Source organism: Gossypium raimondii, chromosome 10 (genome assembly GCF_025698545.1).
Source record: "Gossypium raimondii isolate GPD5lz chromosome 10, ASM2569854v1, whole genome shotgun sequence".
Taxonomy (NCBI): domain Eukaryota; kingdom Viridiplantae; phylum Streptophyta; class Magnoliopsida; order Malvales; family Malvaceae; genus Gossypium; species Gossypium raimondii.
This window is the reverse complement of record NC_068574.1, coordinates 8,297,850-8,314,711: the sequence shown is the minus strand read 5'-3', so window position 1 is coordinate 8,314,711 and position 16,862 is coordinate 8,297,850. Positions and strand designations below refer to the sequence as shown.

Here is a 16,862-nt window from a genome sequence, read left to right as displayed (position 1 = left end):
TAATTTACTCGTATAAACTAAAAAAAACACATTTATACCAGGTCAGCCGGTACTTCAATCTGCTTAGATCCTAAATTCATTTAGGGTCTGTTTGATTGAAGGAATTGATTTTCCGGAAAATCATTTCCAACTTTTCCAGCGTTTGATTGGCGGAAAACATTTTCCATTTGGAAAATGAACTCCAAAGCAAGGGAAAATGAGTTACATTTTAGGGAAAATGTCTTACCCTCTCAATTTCCGTAAGACATTTTCCGTGCTCTCCTCTCTATCGCCTCCTTCATTCCTTCCTTCATTTCCGGTAGAAAATTGCTTCTGTTTATCGATTTTCCAGTAACTTGTTTTTTTAATTATTCAATACTTGTTTTTTTAACACAATTACAAACAATTTATTTGATATTAGTTTTTTTCAATTTATAACTATTAATATTGTAGCTTAATAATTGAGTATTATTATAAATAAATCATTGCAATATATGTAAAAATAATTTAAAATATAAAAATTTATTAATATATATCAATATATGTAAAAACAATTTTTTCGGAAAATATTTCCAGGAAATCTTCCAAACAGCCGAAAATATTTTACACAGATTCAATCAAACACCAAAAAATATTTTCCAGTAAATCATTTTACAGAAAAGTAAAACATTTTCCCAAAATCATTTTACAGAAAATATTTTACTGGCAATCTAACAGACCCTTATGCTTAAAAAATTCAAAACGGTAGCAGCTAAAACCCTAAAATTTTAAAACACAAAAATTTAATATCTAAGTAACAGCCGCTGAAATCCAATACGAACCACCCAGTTAAGCATTCTATATCCAATATATGTTAGGGTAAGGTTGACGTTTCCGTGTTTAGAATAAAAAAATTTATGAGCTGAGATGCAGAGATCAGTCTTTTCATGCAACAGATTTGCATGAAATGAAATTTGATTATTGGAAGTTGGAACACGCCACGTTAGTACTTCTCCAAGAGATTCCACACATTTAAACTTAAAAGTTTTCCCTAAAACTGAAAATTACAGTACCATCCATCTTCCCTCAAATCTCAAATTTCTACCAGTGATGGCTAACTAGCCATTACAAGAAGCTTACTCCTTATATTATATATATGCATATACATCTGGGATCAATATGTTATGAGCTGAAAGAAATGGTGGGTCATAGGATCAAGGTTGAAAGAGCTTATCCCCACACTTGCATTTCCAGGAGAGGAGGTAATAGTTATCATCTCCATCGCCATGGTTTGTTGCTTTGAATTTGTTCCATTGGTGGGAAGGAATGACAAGAGCAGCCATGCAAGGCCTGCAACTCAAGCACTTGTTCACACAACGGGGAGGCCTTGACCCCAACACCATTTTACTTTGCTGCAACCATCTCTCACTGTCACCTGACTCTACTGCCCCAACTGCAAAACCTAAACTACACTATCAAATAGGAATAAAAAAAATAGCTGAAACATAACCCAAATAGTTTTTGGATTTAATTACCTGAAGGAATCAGAAATGTAATAAAGAAAATGAAAGCCAGGGTGAGTGCAATGGGGTAGATTCTTGATGTAGCAGCCATCACTGTTTGTGAGGAAAACTGTATGTGGGGAGTAGAAGTGATAGAGCATGCATATTTATATGCGTATGTTTGAAATAGTTTCGATGGGTATCTGCCTGTAGTAAAGGAGACATGTCTCTGGGGCAGATGGCTTGTTCACCAATTAAAAGCCTTTCCTCATTGAAAAAAGCAACAACTTGTTTTTCTTGGTCCTTTTGGGAAACTGGTGCACTTGACTTTAAACGCTTCAAACGACTTTGATCATTGTTTTTGGTGACCCTCCTTAGCTGACTTGACCATCCATTAATATTATCCCACCCGACAGATGAGGGAAAAAAAAGATTAATGTTACTAATAGTGAAAGCAACCCAACAGAGAATTGAGGAAGGTGCTTTAATCTGGGAAGTTGCCTTTGTTGTATAGTTAGAGTGATATAGCAATATCGACGTTTCTGATTGAGCTTCAGAAATATCCTGTTTGTGCTAGAAACCAGCATCATCACCCTTCTCTCAAAATTAACCTTTCTCTCTCTTAGGTAAAAACATCATAAAATAACAACCATAAATATATCATGTTACTGATGCTTCTAGTGCTGTTTAACTCAATACCACAATCATATATAAAAGATCTGAAGTAGTGCACTTGCAGGAGGGTGTTTCAGGACAGATAATCCTTTTTCTATTCCTTGATCAGTTTCAGGGTTATTACAGAAAAAGTTTGCTTTGCATTTACGACAATGTGTATACTGATATACATATTTTCTGGGGAAATGGCAACTGGGTGTGGTATTAGAACCGTGCATGCATACATGCATGCATGGATGCAGTGTGTTAGCTATATGGGGAGGAGCGACGGTGAAGACAGTGAAGTTTTGAAGCAATGCCAAGCTTTGCAGGCATAGTTAACAGCAAGAAAAATGAATGTGGAGAAAAGGGCTATCCTATATGTATGTGTTAGGTAGGTAGGTCTCCCTTTTCAGTTTCAGTGGTGCCTTTTCACTTTCCTTGTTCCACACAAGGAAAAAAAAATGCAACTACTTTCCTAGAAGCAGACCATTTACTTTCCTCTACATTCTAATATTTCACTTTTTTAATGTTTTATATTGAAACTACTTAAGACCTGTTTTTAAATTCTTTTTAATGCTGACCCTAAATCTAAAAATTCCATCTACTTATCCACTCTGATCCCATATTATTGTTGCAGCTCGGAAAGAGATTGTGAACGAATTTTCTTAACTAGTTTGGTATTGAGTTGAAGTGTATATGTTTAGTTTTATATTGATCTCCTTGTTAAGAGCAACCAAAAGTTTACAGAAGAGTGCACTTTCACCTATTAAAACAAATATTTGCATTTGCTTTTGATAGGATTTCATCCTGGCATTCACATGATAACAAAATAAAATAAATAATTAAAATTTAAGTCTAAAATCAACCTAGACATATGAATATTTAAGTTTTATGAATTTGATTTAAAAATTCAAGTCTAGAAGAACCTGGATAAATGGACATATTAGTTTATATGAATATGTACATTCATTTATCCATGTTCATTTGAATATGAACATTTATTTGTTCAGATTCATTCTAGACAAAATTTGTTAAATTATAAAATTTTTTAAAGATTTTAAAACTTCATAAACATTATGAAAATTATAAGAAAATGAGAACTAAAATTATTTAAAATATTTATGTCTAGAATGAATCTAAACAAATATACATCAAGGCTCATTTGAATATGGACAATTGGTATTTAGATTCATTTTGGATATAGTTTCTAAAATCATAAAATAAAATGTAAAACATTATTAAAAATTAGGGATGCCAATGGAGTGAGATGGGGGCGAATATTGCTAAATCCTTCACCGCTCTATAGTTGGCATGCTCTACTCCATCACCCGCCCCGCTCCACTATGATTGTATAATCTTAAAAACTACTACCACCTTTGTGGATGTTGGATACATCCATCTTAAATTTTGCTACTTACCTCTAATATTAAAATTACTTTTAGAGTCAAGTAAATATTTAAACATAATTCTTCAAAAAATATTTAAAGATAAAATATATGAACTTTTTTCTATATTGCATTTTTACCCTTTTAATAGTTTAGATATACAATGATAAAATGGTAATTTCATATTGTGAAGCGGGTTGGGGTGGGACAAGCAATTATCATAACTTCTCTATACCCACTATAAAAAAAGAAAAAATTCACCTCACCCCACCTTGCATTCACTTTTTAAAACAAAAAGTCCACTCTAATCGAAATGAATCGAATCTAAATCTATCGGACGGTTCAAGTTTAACCATCCCTATGAAGAATTATAAAAAAGCAAGGAATGGTGATTCTATTTTTATTGCTATCTCACAATAGGTAAATCACATTTTTATAAGTTTTTCAATTTTTTGTTGTTGTTTTTAATCTAATTTGTTAATTGTGGTATTAGTGTTTAATATAGGCTATTTTTTCTGTCAGCATTTAGCTAATAACTTTAATGAAGGATGTAAAATTGTCTAGAATAAATTTGGACAAATGGATATCCAAATTTAAAATAACCTGGATGTCAATTTATCTAGAAATACCCATAGCCCCTCCCCAAGCGATAAATAGGAGTACAATGTGCTTCAGTGCACTCGAACCTACATCCTCCTACATTGGCAACAATGCTCATGCCAATCGAATTAAGACTCGATCAACAATTTATCTAAGTTTTGGAATTGAGATTTTTAACAATTTTTTGAATTTTTTTTATTTCTCATTTTTTTATATTTCTAATTTTTTTTATAATTTTAAAAACTACATCTAGGATGAATATGGACAAATGAATATCCAAATTAAAATGAACTTGGATGTCCTTTTGTCTAGATTCAAATGAACTTGAACATGATTTTTTAAAAAGAAAAATTAATAAATTTTATTTTTTGAATTTTATTTTGTTGATGTGGCGGTGTCATGTCAGCAACCATTGTTGATGTGGACCACACGTGAGCATCATAACGGCTAACTTAGTTATCATTAACAACCGCGTCAACACAATAACGATTAACAATAAAAATTATTGGTCAAAAGACTTGATTGATAAATTTTTAACGGTACAATTTTTACAGAATGATTTAATTATTTTTTTAAGAAATTACAAAAGCCTTTCCTCTTAAGACAAAGTAGAATAATAATTAACTAAAATTATCATTTTATTTAAAATGCATTTAATAAATAAAACATTGAGGGGTAGTGGAATTTTTATCAAACTAAAGGGGTAAGCAAGTAATTTCCCAATAGTGTGTGGATTTTTCATCCAATCTCGTGGGGAAGAGGAGGGTTAATACTTTTTCCGTAATTTTAAAAGAGGACAGATTCAATTCCATGTACGAATGGAAGAAAAAATTTGAGACCCAACGGGTTTCAACTCGACCCGATTGGATAGGGTCGGCTTTTAAAAAAAGATGGATTTTTGACCCAGGTTTAATTCTAAATTAAATTAGTTAAGATGAGTTTAGATTAGGTTTTAATAACCGACATATTTATTAATATATTTATATATAATATTTATTTAAAATATATGAGAATAAAATTTATATTAAAACTTGTTCTACCATAATTATATCTAGAAAATAATTATTAGTATCATTAAAATATAATAAAAGATAAAAAGCATTGTTCTATTTTGATAAAATGATACAAGTGGTCTAGCACAATTCAAAGTTCATAATAGAGATGAGATTAATTTTCCTTAATGTCCAATCATGAGATTCAAATTCAAGTAATTGAAGTCAAAATTTAACTTAATCGTTTAAGACTTTATCACGAATAAATTTCGAGAAGAAGAGTTTAAGCTTCAAAACGATAGACTTTGGAGTTTAAAACGGAGCAATGATGAATTAGGGTTGATCAGTTTTGTTTGTGAACTTAAAATCTCAATCCATGATGATAAACTCATGCAGAAAATGTTAATAAGTTTAGGTGTTACACTTCAAGGATCCCAATCAAGTCCAGTACTCCCTAATTATGTTACAATTAGCTGACTTGCGGTGCACTTTTGGAAGAGATACAGACATTTCTGGGTTGAGATGTCTTCATAGCATTCGAAGATCTATCTCTTAGCTTCGAAACACATTTTGAATCACTCGATTTCGAGTTCAAACCGTTTTGGTGAAGACTGTGCAAGCAAAATTTCTGAACAAGATTATTACGAAAATTACGAGTTTCGAGCTTTTAATTCGAGTTTAAATCATATTGGGTTCAATTATTAGACTTGATTTTTATTAGATATAAACTCAATATTGTATTTATTAGGTATTATTATTTATTTAATCAAAATTTTGGATATTTTTTTGAAGTATTTTAAGTTATTTAGGAGTTTTATGTTTCTTAGTCAAACAAGAAAGTCCAGTTTAAAACCACTTCTTGCTTAAATTAATTAGAGTTTCAGTATAGTTGAGAGTTTAATTTGGGTGTACTTAGCTAGATGCTTCTTCATTGTTCATTGGAAATACAATTGTTTTCATTAATAAAGTTTTCACTCTGTGAGTTAGTTTTTTTGTACAAGATTTTTTTTCTTATGATCTTAAGTAGTAGTTTTATTCTCGATTTTCTTCAATGAGTCGGGTGAATTCATCCTTCATCCTTAAATTTACCAAGCATTATTTATTGGAAGGTTAATTAGAGTCATTAATTGAATTTGTTGGGGTTTATATATCAAAGGATTCAATTCGACACTTATCCATCTATCCATCATATTTTATTTTATCGTTTCTTTATTTAGTTATTATTTTATTATTTATTCTTAAATTTCTTTTTTTTCTTTGTTTTGATTTTTCTTAAATTTGTTTGGTTTCTTCTTTTCATGTCAAATTCGAAATATTTCTTTCTCGAGTTGAACAATTTAAACACAATCATGACCACTATTTCTTATCATAAAAAATAAAACAATTAAAAATTATGATATCAAATTGGCAGGGATCAAAGTTGAATTCAATTTTAACTTTTCATGGAGGGGATCGGATTAAGTCGAGGGTATATCGAGTGGCAAACAAAACACTCCCATGCCTCGTTAGCATCCTTGACATAATACAAAAAGAAAAATATACGTGAAAATTATCTTTAAAAGAAATTAAATATGGATGGGTATTATTTAAACACGTATTTATACTTTAAAAAATATAAATAGACATTAATATTTTCAATTTAAAAAATGCATAGTATTGTTCTTTTATTTTGTGTTTCTTCAATTAAATTGAGGTAAATCTTAAAACTATATATAAACTTTGATTTAATGTGTAATTCAATATATAAATTTTGATTGGATATGATTTTACACATAAAATTTTAATTGTGATTTTAATGTATATATGAAATTGTAATTTTAATTCAATTGTACACATTTAAAGAAATAAATACATCAATTTATTTCATATTAAATATATCTAATTATTTGTATTACAATATGTAAACTTAAAATAGTGCATTTTCAAAATTAAATTAAATTAATATTTTATGTGTAAAATTACACAAAATTAAAGTTCATATATAACATTACACGTTAAACTAAAATTAATGTTTAATTTTGAGATTTATCCCTTTTATTTATACCGAATCAATTACAAATATAGGTCAATAAAGAAAACATCCAAAGTCAACAAAAACAAAAAAAAGAAGCGAGATAGTAAAAGGAAACATGTCGGAACATGCATTCTTCGATTAAAACTTAATTAATTGATCGAATCAATTAGTTTGATTAATTGGTTGGTCATTAAAATTAATTCAGTTGAGAATCGATTAAACGTTTTGTAAATGTTCGAGTATCATTTAATTCGATTTGAAAGTAGAGAATTAAAAATTAAATGGGCCTATGATTACTAATAAGCATAATGACTTATTTAGCGCTCCAGTTTAAAAAAAAATCATTTTAACTATTTATTTAAATTTTCACATACAATTAATTATTTTTAATATTTAAATATTCAAAGAACAAATTAAATAAATTATTAATATAATTAGAAAATATAAAATTATTAAAAATTAATTAATTACTGATGTGACATAAGTAAACTTTTCCATCCATTTTAAAATAATTTGACAAGAAATACAAATTCAAGGAATAATTATTTTGTCATTCCTTGAAACTTCATTGAAATAAAACTAAGAAAAGAACATTATCATTATATTTTCAATTAATCGACTGGAAATTAAGTCATTTAAAAAAAATTTCTATCCGATAATGGTTAAGAAATCTGAAATTTCAATTAATTGTAGTTTAGTTCGAGTAAGCACTCCTAGAAATATGATTATGGCTGCAACTTCTACCTATGATCATATCGTTATTAGTAAGCAGCAGTCCAAAAAATAATCATGATAAGTGACCATCAAATATCAATGAATTGCCCTAATAAATAATGATGATGACGAAGAATTACTGAAATCCGAGGCAAAGTAACCAAATCACAATCAAAGGCAGCAATTCAGTCAACAAACTCGAAATTACTCCAACCTAAAACCAATCCGATTATAAACATGTAATAACTTGAATTTAATAATTGAACTCGTAACAATCTGAAAAACTCCAAATCCACCCAATAGATACCTTTAAACATCTACAAATCTAGAATCCCAGATTGGTTTAAAGCTCTAAACGCATCTGTAAGTTTAAAGGAGCTAATCAAAGGTACCCATAGCTTGTGAATGGGAAGGCCATAAGCTATAAATGATCAACTTTGAAACAAACCTGGTATAGTTTGTTAAAAGCATCCCAATCCTACTTTTTTTTGCTTCCCTAATGGAGCCTTATTCCACAAAATCCAGGGAGCACACTAAACATCTGGGATAATTTATCATCACATTTGTTCTGTCATTGCATGTTCAAATGAATCAAAGCAAACAACACTTGCACTAGGATGTAAGGTAGCCGTAACCAAAGCACAGAATTTGGCAATAAATTAATGATGGAAGATTTTGCTGCCCTGAAAACCAGAAGGCGCTAGTATTTTCTATTTTGGATTAGTTCCAGTTCAATAAAATAGCATGTCTAAAAGGTCTGTTGAGTTAGAATGAAAAAAAGGACACCAGATGCAGGCATGACCCTGAAATTGTTACAGTTGATATACACACCAGGCTATGCTCCAATGCATTTACTTATTGAAGCAATTAAAATGTTACAACAAGTCAGATAAATATTGATATCTCACCATCTCTCAAATGTAGTTGTACTGTTGTTGCTCAGTCATACAACCCTTCCTGCTCCCAAACATCCACGAGAAAATCTATCATTTCCTGTCATTTTTCATGAGAAACACAAATCAGGTAAGCAAGCAATTCATTGATTATAAAAGCTTGCTGGTGCTGGGACTTACAGAAAGAGGAATAGGCTGAGGGAATGGCTTGTTGCTTCCAAGTAAATTTTCATAAGTCACATTCCAACTGCAAAGCCAGAATTGTTTAACCATGCTGAGACAATGAGTGCTGACAAGATAAGCAAAAGGTTCATAAATGATTGACGGGCTATATACTTGCATCCAGAAGTGATTTTCCAGAAGTACAGAAAATGCCATTTCAAAGTTCAATACCTAAGATCCAGGTTCTCTAATGACAAATCTGGATTTTGCTAGAATCAGAATGCTTGACACAACTCCTAAGACACTGGAAAATTATGCAAGCACCATGCACTATTAAAGGTACCATTATTGTATTGTTGAAAGACAAACATTAACCTTTTGATTCTTCATTATAATCTTCAAATCTTACAGGTTACAGCAATAGATGCTAGGAAAGTAAATATCAATATCAGAGAACCAGTGTTGTCAAGGACACAAGGCACTAGAACCCTTTTATTGCCTTAAGTGCAAGGTGCAAAAAAAGTGCTAGCTGGAGTGAAGTATAGGGAAATATGTGTGAGTTTTTGCAAGTCTGTGTGTATATATAATATATAAAGCTCAAGATATATAGTAAACTCTAAAGTGTGGTCTAGTTTATCTACAAATCATGCAATTCTTTTATTGGTCAATATGGATGGTTTCCTTATGGTCAATGTTTGTTGTTGAATGCTCAAATATTGAGAGGTACAGAGTTAATATTATCCCTTTCATACTGGTAAAGGTATATCAAATAAAAATAGTGAAAAATAAAAGAAATTAAAGAGAAGTTCAGTCAGGCGGGCTTTTTTTTTTCTAATACCTATTGCCTTACAAAAAAAGTACGACTATGTGCACCAGGTATGCACCTGATCAAATGGGCCTTGCCTAGAAAGGTCTGAGCCGTTTTTGCTGTATAAGGCTGCACTAGGCGCACACCTTGACAGCACTGCAGAGAATAGAGATGTGACTTAACGAAAGCCCATGTCAGGGGCTGAGAAAAAGACCAGAGAAATGATTGTCTAGTAGATAGTAACTATAAAGAGGGCCTCACTTTACTGAGCTCATAGAGGATATCGTTCTAGGTAAAGCGAAGTGGCTGATGTCATGCAGCACACTTCACATAGGTAAAGTTGTCATTATTGCATTATTATTTAAACAATTTTATGATTTGGTAGCATAACTCATCCTTTTCAGGTCAAAGGCAGCTAAAATGTTGAAAATTAAATCCGCTCCCCATTCCAGAAGATCTGAAGTTGAAAATTTAATGTTGTAGAAATGATGATATCTTCTTTTATGTCTTGTGCCTTTGTATGGCCCCGAGGAAAGAAAGAAACAGTGACGATAAAATGGTCGTCACATAAATTAGTTAAATGGAAATTGTTTCATATCTAGAAATTCCAGATAAAATGCAGACTTAGATGCCTTCCAAAATTCAAACAATACATAGAAGAAAAAAGAAATGGAACTAATTAACACCCTCAATACTGTTCTCTTAAATGCAAATAAACAAATCTGTAATCAGATCATTTTGCAAGTGGATGAGAGCTCATGGGAAGAAATGTATTGGAAGATCATAAAACCAAGATTAATGAAAACACTAAATTTATATTTCCTGACAACAACTCACTTTAGCTTGGGTTCTTGAACCAATTGCTTCCGATTTTGAGACCTCCTGTTTCCCACCCAGCGCTGCCTAATTTGATTCCAGAGAAGAAGGCCTGCAACAAAGTGCAGTTGTGATTGTGAGATGGTGCATAGACAGCCTGATCTTATTTTAGTACCAAAAGAGGTCCTCAAAGGACTATCCAGATAGGAAGGTAAGTAAGTTCATAAAGCTGTCAGATATAAATGTTACTCCAGACAAAGTAACTTAGAAGCTGAGAACTTGCCATGATTTACAAATTCAGCTGGGGCATTAGCAGTTGCAACACTGCCATGCAGATCAAGTGTCTGGTTGCTTGTGCTGATCGATGAGATGCTTCCCTGTGACTGCACAGCACTGTTGTCCATATCACAAGTGCTAGTGGTCCAGAAATCTTCTGATATGCTGGCTTTCCTGACTGTCTGACCTTGAACGTTTAGTCCTTTTGACGACTCATTCACCAAGGGATTGAAACTCGGCTTCTCATAGCATCCTAGACAACCACTGCTCTGTTACAAATCACACAATCATATTACACGATTAGTACCTGTATCGAGCCTTATTTTATGACATGTAGCAAAACCATATTTGCAACAAAAAGCAGTACTCGTAAAAATGCAACATTATAACACTTCAATTCAGAGTGTCAACCTTCTGGATCAAAGCCAATTAGCTATAAACCTTACAAGAAAGGCCCCCAAAAGAAGTAAGCTTCCCTTCAAGGGAGTGTGCAGGCAGTTTTATTTGAACACTTAACCAATCAAATCTATGGTTGACTTTGAACAATGATGCCCAGCATTGTGGCTGGGTTACTAAGTAAACATCCCTCAATTCTGGGCTCAGCAATTTAAAGAATTTGAAACTGAAACAGTTACAGCGGTGGGGTATTCAAGTTCCTTGTGTTGCCTTATCAATTTCTACAAAATCATTGCTCGTCACTTAATAATAATAAATAAAAGCAATGTTATCTGCTACACCAGAATCACTAGACAACATCAAAAAGCTTCCTGATTTCTATCACTAATAAAAGGCATAAAACTCCAAGACTATATCCTATAAGCCTAAACCAGTAACTTATAATCATGATTATTAGGAAGGTGAGAAAACTTCCTTTTTCTAGATCTTTTGTTTTTATTTATCAAATACAGGCATAGTGGTTGCAAAGACACTAGATACATATTTAAAAAAATTTGCAATCAACATAATTAATCCTACAGAACCATACTATTAAAGAACCATTACTTATAAAAGGGCAGAATGAAAACAGATAATCAAATTGGGCTCCATTTCTTTTCACCAAACTGTTTAGACTTTAGACATGAACGGTAAACTCCAGAGTTGAAATGTTTTTTTTTTCCTCTTTTCCTCTATTGTCAAGGAAATTAATTAAAAAAAAAAGGGTGCTCCATTTACTCAAACCCCATATTAAACCTCAAAGAAGAGGAATCAAATAAACAATAAAAGGAAGAAAAATAAAAACTTTTCAATCTTGTCAATAAAAGGCCAAAAAATATCAAATCATAGGAGAAAACAAAAACCAATAAAACTTACCCCATATATACAAAACAAGGACTAGAAGAAGCAAAAAACAGATCTGTAAATCAATGGGAATCTGATTTCCTGAAATGAAACACCAAGACAACCCTTGAGGAACCCAAAGAAGTAATGAAATTCACGGGAATGAAACAAAAATCCACTAGAGACATAGCAAGCAAAATATATATTTAATAAACATGGTAAAAGAAAAGAAATTTACCTGTAAAACGGTGACAAATTGGGTTATCGTTGTTTTGATTATGCGTTTCAGATGTGGTATTTTGCCCTTTGCAGTCGTTTTCCTTTTTCTTTTATATTATTCTTCTTCTCAACTAGTAATTTGGGAAAAGAAAGGAAAAAGTGAGAAATACTATTCTACAGATTATTATTATTTTGGTTAGGGAGAAAAATACTATAGCTTCTAAGCTTCCTGAGCTGTTCCGTTTAATCTCTCCTGCTTCTTTATCATTCATTTTTTTACTAAATATTAAAAATTTTATATAAATTTTTAGGTAATGATATGATACAATTTTAGAATGTTATTCAACATTTTAATAATAGGACCGATGATTGAACATGTTAGACCATCAGTTCTTGATTCAAACAGTTCGATTGGTTCGATCGTTGGACCTACAATATAAATTTTGGACTTTAGAGATGACATGTACTTAGGTTTGGTAATGTAAATATGAACTATAAATATATAATAGAAATGTTATAAAAACAAGTGTAAGCATGTGAAAAGATGGTTATGTGCTTAAATGTAATATCTCTTGTTCAGATCTTTTATTGGATTGGGTGAGAGGTGTTACATTTCTACCACATTTTATCAAGCAAATTTGATCAATTATTTATTTACAGAGTAAACTCTAAAAATTGTCACTCAACTTTTAGCGTTGTTGACACCATTTTTTGATAAAACGGGGTCGACATGGGTTTTGAAAAATGAAAATGAAAGTGGGAGTCGCCACCAATCCTTTTTAATAGGGTGTGATTGGATCACCTCGAAAAGTGATTATTTTTAATTTGATTTTATTAAAACAACAATTTTGGTCCACGAAATTCAGAAAAACAGGTTCGGGAGTCGGTTACGTACAAGGAAGGATTAGCACCCTCGTAACGCCCAAAAATTGGTACCTAGTTGATTAATTAATGTCTTAATGTCGAAAATTGAAAAATTTAAAGAGATTTAAAGTACAATCCTTAAAAACTAGAATGACATGGATTAAGATTTAGGAGGATATTTGGCTATTTGGTCGAACGAGAAATCGAAACCCAGCACATTAGGGCACGTTTTCTCGAATTTCCAAACGCAAAACATTGCCTTATTTTGAAATTTTTAAAAGGATATTTGGCTATTTGGTCGAACGAGAAAAATCGAAACCTAGCACATTAGGGCACGTTTTCTCGAATTTCCGAACGTAAAACATTGCCTTATTTTGAAATTTTTTAAAAGGATATTTGGCTATTTGGTTGAACAAGAAAAATCGAAACCTAGCACATTAGGGCACGTTTTCTCGAATTTCCGAACGCAAAACATTGCCTTATTTCGAAATTAGTATGCGTAACAAAATGTTAATGAATACAATGGTGTAGCATAAATAACACAAGTAATAGCAATGAAAATAAATTGGATAAAAAAAAGGCAAATCAATGACATACAAAAAAACAATACATATAAGTAAATAAAATCAAAACATTCTTTCAAAATAATAATGAAAATGTAAATAAAGAAATAAACAAAGAAAATGAATAGAACTATAAAATATAAGAGATATATATATATATATATGTATCTACATAGAATTATAGAAATATGAAAAATATATGTATGTATAAAATTTTAAGTTATGAAAATAAAAATATATGTATATATGTAGATAGTTTTTTATAAAATATAAAATATGTATATATATATTATAGAATATATGTATGTATTAAAATGTATGTATGCGTATACATACTTTAACATTATAAAGCATAAAAAGCATGCATGTAAATATATATAGGAATTATAATATATATATATACATATATATATGTATGTTGTAAGAACGTATGTATGTATATGTGTATAACGAAGATTAAAAAAAAGAATTAATGTATAAGTGAGCATATGATAACAATAATACTTAATAATAACGGCAATAACATCAAATTTATCAATTTTAAATAATAAAAAAGGAATCACGGAAAAGGGACTAAATTAAACTTTGAAACAAGATTTAGGGTTTAAATTCGTAAATAAATGAAAATGGAATGACTATATTGAACACGCGAATAACATAGAGAGACTGGAAGGAAAATTTTCCCTTCTCCACTAAAACGACGTCGTTCAAATAGGACTAAATTGAAATGGGTAATAAACTAAAGGGGCAGATTTAAAAATAAAAGAAAACCTGATTGAGAAAAAATTAAAAAGCGGAGGGGCTAAAAGCGCAATATACCCCTCCGTATAAAAACACGCGAATCTCTGTGTGCGGGTCGGGTCGTGCACGGGTCACGTCAAACGGCACCGTTTTGGCGCTAAAACCCTCCAGGTAAAACGACGTCGTTTAATCCTGCTATAAAAGCCAAAAAAAATATTCAAAATTTTCATTTCTCCCCCACTTTAAAACAAAAAACAAAAACAAAAAGACTCTCTACCCCCCTTTTCCTCTCCGGGCACAAGCCCATAATCCGGCGAAAGGGCTACCACGTCGGCCGCCGGCCACCGACGACGGCGCCGCCGTATGAGGTGGCCGAAAAAGGTGAAAACTTCGGATCTGGCCCCTTTTAACCTCTTAAGCCCGAATCCGCTTTTAAAATCCTCAAAATATTAACCAAAATGGCCCAAAAACCCAAGAAACCTTTCGGTTTCTGGCCACCTATCCTCGGAGGTGGCTACCTTGGTTGTCCCGACGGCGTTAGAAGCCAAACATAGGTGAGTCCCTTCCTTTTTCTTCTATTTCCATTTGTAAGAAAAAATAAAAATAAAAAAATAAAGAAAATGCTTCCAGTTTTCATGCAAATCAACTGAAAACGTTTCCCGCTGAAAGCGTTTTCATTGTTTTGGCCCATTCCCATAACTTAAAAAAAAAGATCTAATCTAATAGTTTTTTAAAAAAAATTGGGTATTTTTCAAAATTTTAGTAAAAAAAATTTGGCCTAAATTGGATAACTTTTGGTACTCATTTTTTCAAAGATCCCCCATCTCCATTTTTGCATCCAGTTTAGGCCTAAAACTCGATTGCGTCGTTGACTCAAGAAACATGGAGTCTTCCTTATTTAGCTTATAGTATTTGGTTTTTAGAGTCTAATTCTAAAGATGAACTAAGAAGAAGGAGAATGTAGGGCAAAGAAGAGGATGTTAGATTGGGAGCCAACAAGTTTTTAGAGAGGCAACCTATTGAAACTGCAGCTCAGACCCAAGATGATAGAAAAACCTACACCGAAACAGTAGCAACGTCATTTTATGATCCTTACGAGTTGACCTCTTGGTCTTTTTACTGTGCGGGGATTGCTGAGTTCATGGCTACTTTTCTTCTCTTGTTTATCTCCATTTTAACTATTTTGGGGATTTTTTAGGAAACAAATAGGTGTTCAACTGTGGGATTTGAAGGCATCGCTTGGGATTTTGGTGGCACCATCTTCGTTCTTGTTTACTACAGTTCTGGAATTTTAGGTAACCACCTATCTCTTTATGTCTGTTTGTATTTCCTTTCTTTGATGCAGTACGGTGACGGTGGTGGATAGGCGATCACATCAACCTGGCGGTGACATTTGGGCTGTTCTTGGCAAGGAAACTAACCATGACAACTGTAGTTTTCTACATGGTGATGCAATACTTGGGAGCCGTATGCAGTACTGGTGCGGTTAAAAGGATTCATGGGGAACACATTCGATTTATATGGTGGTGAAGTCAACTTTGTTTCTATCATTTTTATTTCTCCTTTTAACCACTGTACTTCAGAAAGATATTACTTCAATCTACTCTGTCGCAACTCCGTGGAGATGAGATATGTGGTTTTAGTATGTTCCATTGCAACTTCAACAAGATAAGATTCATGATTTTGACCTGCCCCGCTGTAACTTCAGGGGAATAATTTGTGATTTCAGTCTGCTCCACTGCAACTTCAGGGAGATCAGGTTTGTCATGATCTGCTCTACTGCAACTTCAGAGAGACAAGATCTGAAATTTATAGCTTCAATCTGTTCCACTATAACTTTAGGGAAATAAGATTCTCTATCTTCGATCTGCTCCACTACTGCTTAGGGAGATAAGATCTACAATTTTCAATCGACTCCATTGCTACTCAGGAAGATAAGGCTAGTGTTTACATCTGCTCCCCTACTACCTTGAAGAAGATAAGATTCACTGCCTTCGATTTGCTCCACTACTAATTAGGGAGATAAGATCTACAATATTGAAACTACTCTACTGCTGCTCAGGGAGATAAGACTGGTGGATTAAATCTGCTTCTTACCATCTCGAGGAGATAAGATTCGTCGTCTTCGATATACTCCACTACTGCTTAGGGAGATGAGATCTTAAATCTTCAACCTACTCCACTGTTATTTAGGGAGATATGACTTGTTGTTTTCAGTCTACTCACTGCATCTTCAGAGAAATAAGACTTGTATCTTCAACCTACTCCAATGCAATTTCAGGGAAATAGGATTCGTAGCCGATCTGCTCCACTGCGTCTTTAGGAAGATACGACTGGATGCGATCTGCTCTACTTCAACTTTAAAGAGATAAGGTTCGTGGCTTTAACATGTTCCACTGCAACTTCAGGGAAATAGGATT

The 16,862-nt window shown here is 32.3% G+C and overlaps 3 protein-coding genes across 5 annotated transcripts; 1 reads left to right on the top strand and 2 right to left on the bottom strand.

The window, feature by feature from the left end:
* Positions 1–1,172: 1,172 nt before the first annotated feature.
* Positions 1,173–1,572, bottom strand: LOC105776117 (EPIDERMAL PATTERNING FACTOR-like protein 8). Its single transcript, XM_012598612.2, has 2 exons — positions 1,494–1,572; positions 1,173–1,411 (listed from the first exon to the last, which is right to left on the bottom strand). The coding sequence occupies exons 1-2, from the start codon at positions 1,570–1,572 to the stop codon at positions 1,173–1,175; spliced, it is 318 nt and encodes a 105-aa protein (XP_012454066.1).
* Positions 1,573–8,495: 6,923 nt separating this feature from the next.
* LOC105777895 (uncharacterized) lies at positions 8,496–12,519 on the bottom strand. Of its 3 annotated transcripts, none has more exons than XM_012601399.2 (6): positions 12,294–12,519; positions 12,089–12,157; positions 10,785–11,041; positions 10,523–10,613; positions 8,896–9,004; positions 8,496–8,815 (listed from the first exon to the last, which is right to left on the bottom strand). In XM_012601399.2, exons 2-6 carry the CDS (start codon positions 12,091–12,093, stop codon positions 8,762–8,764), a joined length of 516 nt encoding a protein of 171 aa, XP_012456853.1. In that variant the 5' UTR covers positions 12,094–12,157; positions 12,294–12,519; the 3' UTR covers positions 8,496–8,761. The 3 variants fall into 3 exon arrangements, with proteins under 3 accessions (XP_012456853.1, XP_052477510.1, XP_012456854.1); XM_052621550.1 differs by having other exon boundaries at positions 8,896–8,989; XM_012601400.2 differs by having other exon boundaries at positions 8,896–8,962; positions 12,294–12,512.
* Positions 12,520–14,900: 2,381 nt separating this feature from the next.
* On the top strand, positions 14,901–15,932 carry LOC128033874 (probable aquaporin PIP-type 7a). The gene is made up of 4 exons (XM_052622362.1): positions 14,901–14,978; positions 15,407–15,552; positions 15,641–15,706; positions 15,788–15,932. Exons 1-4 carry the CDS (start codon positions 14,901–14,903, stop codon positions 15,930–15,932), a joined length of 435 nt encoding a protein of 144 aa, XP_052478322.1.
* Positions 15,933–16,862: the final 930 nt, after the last annotated feature.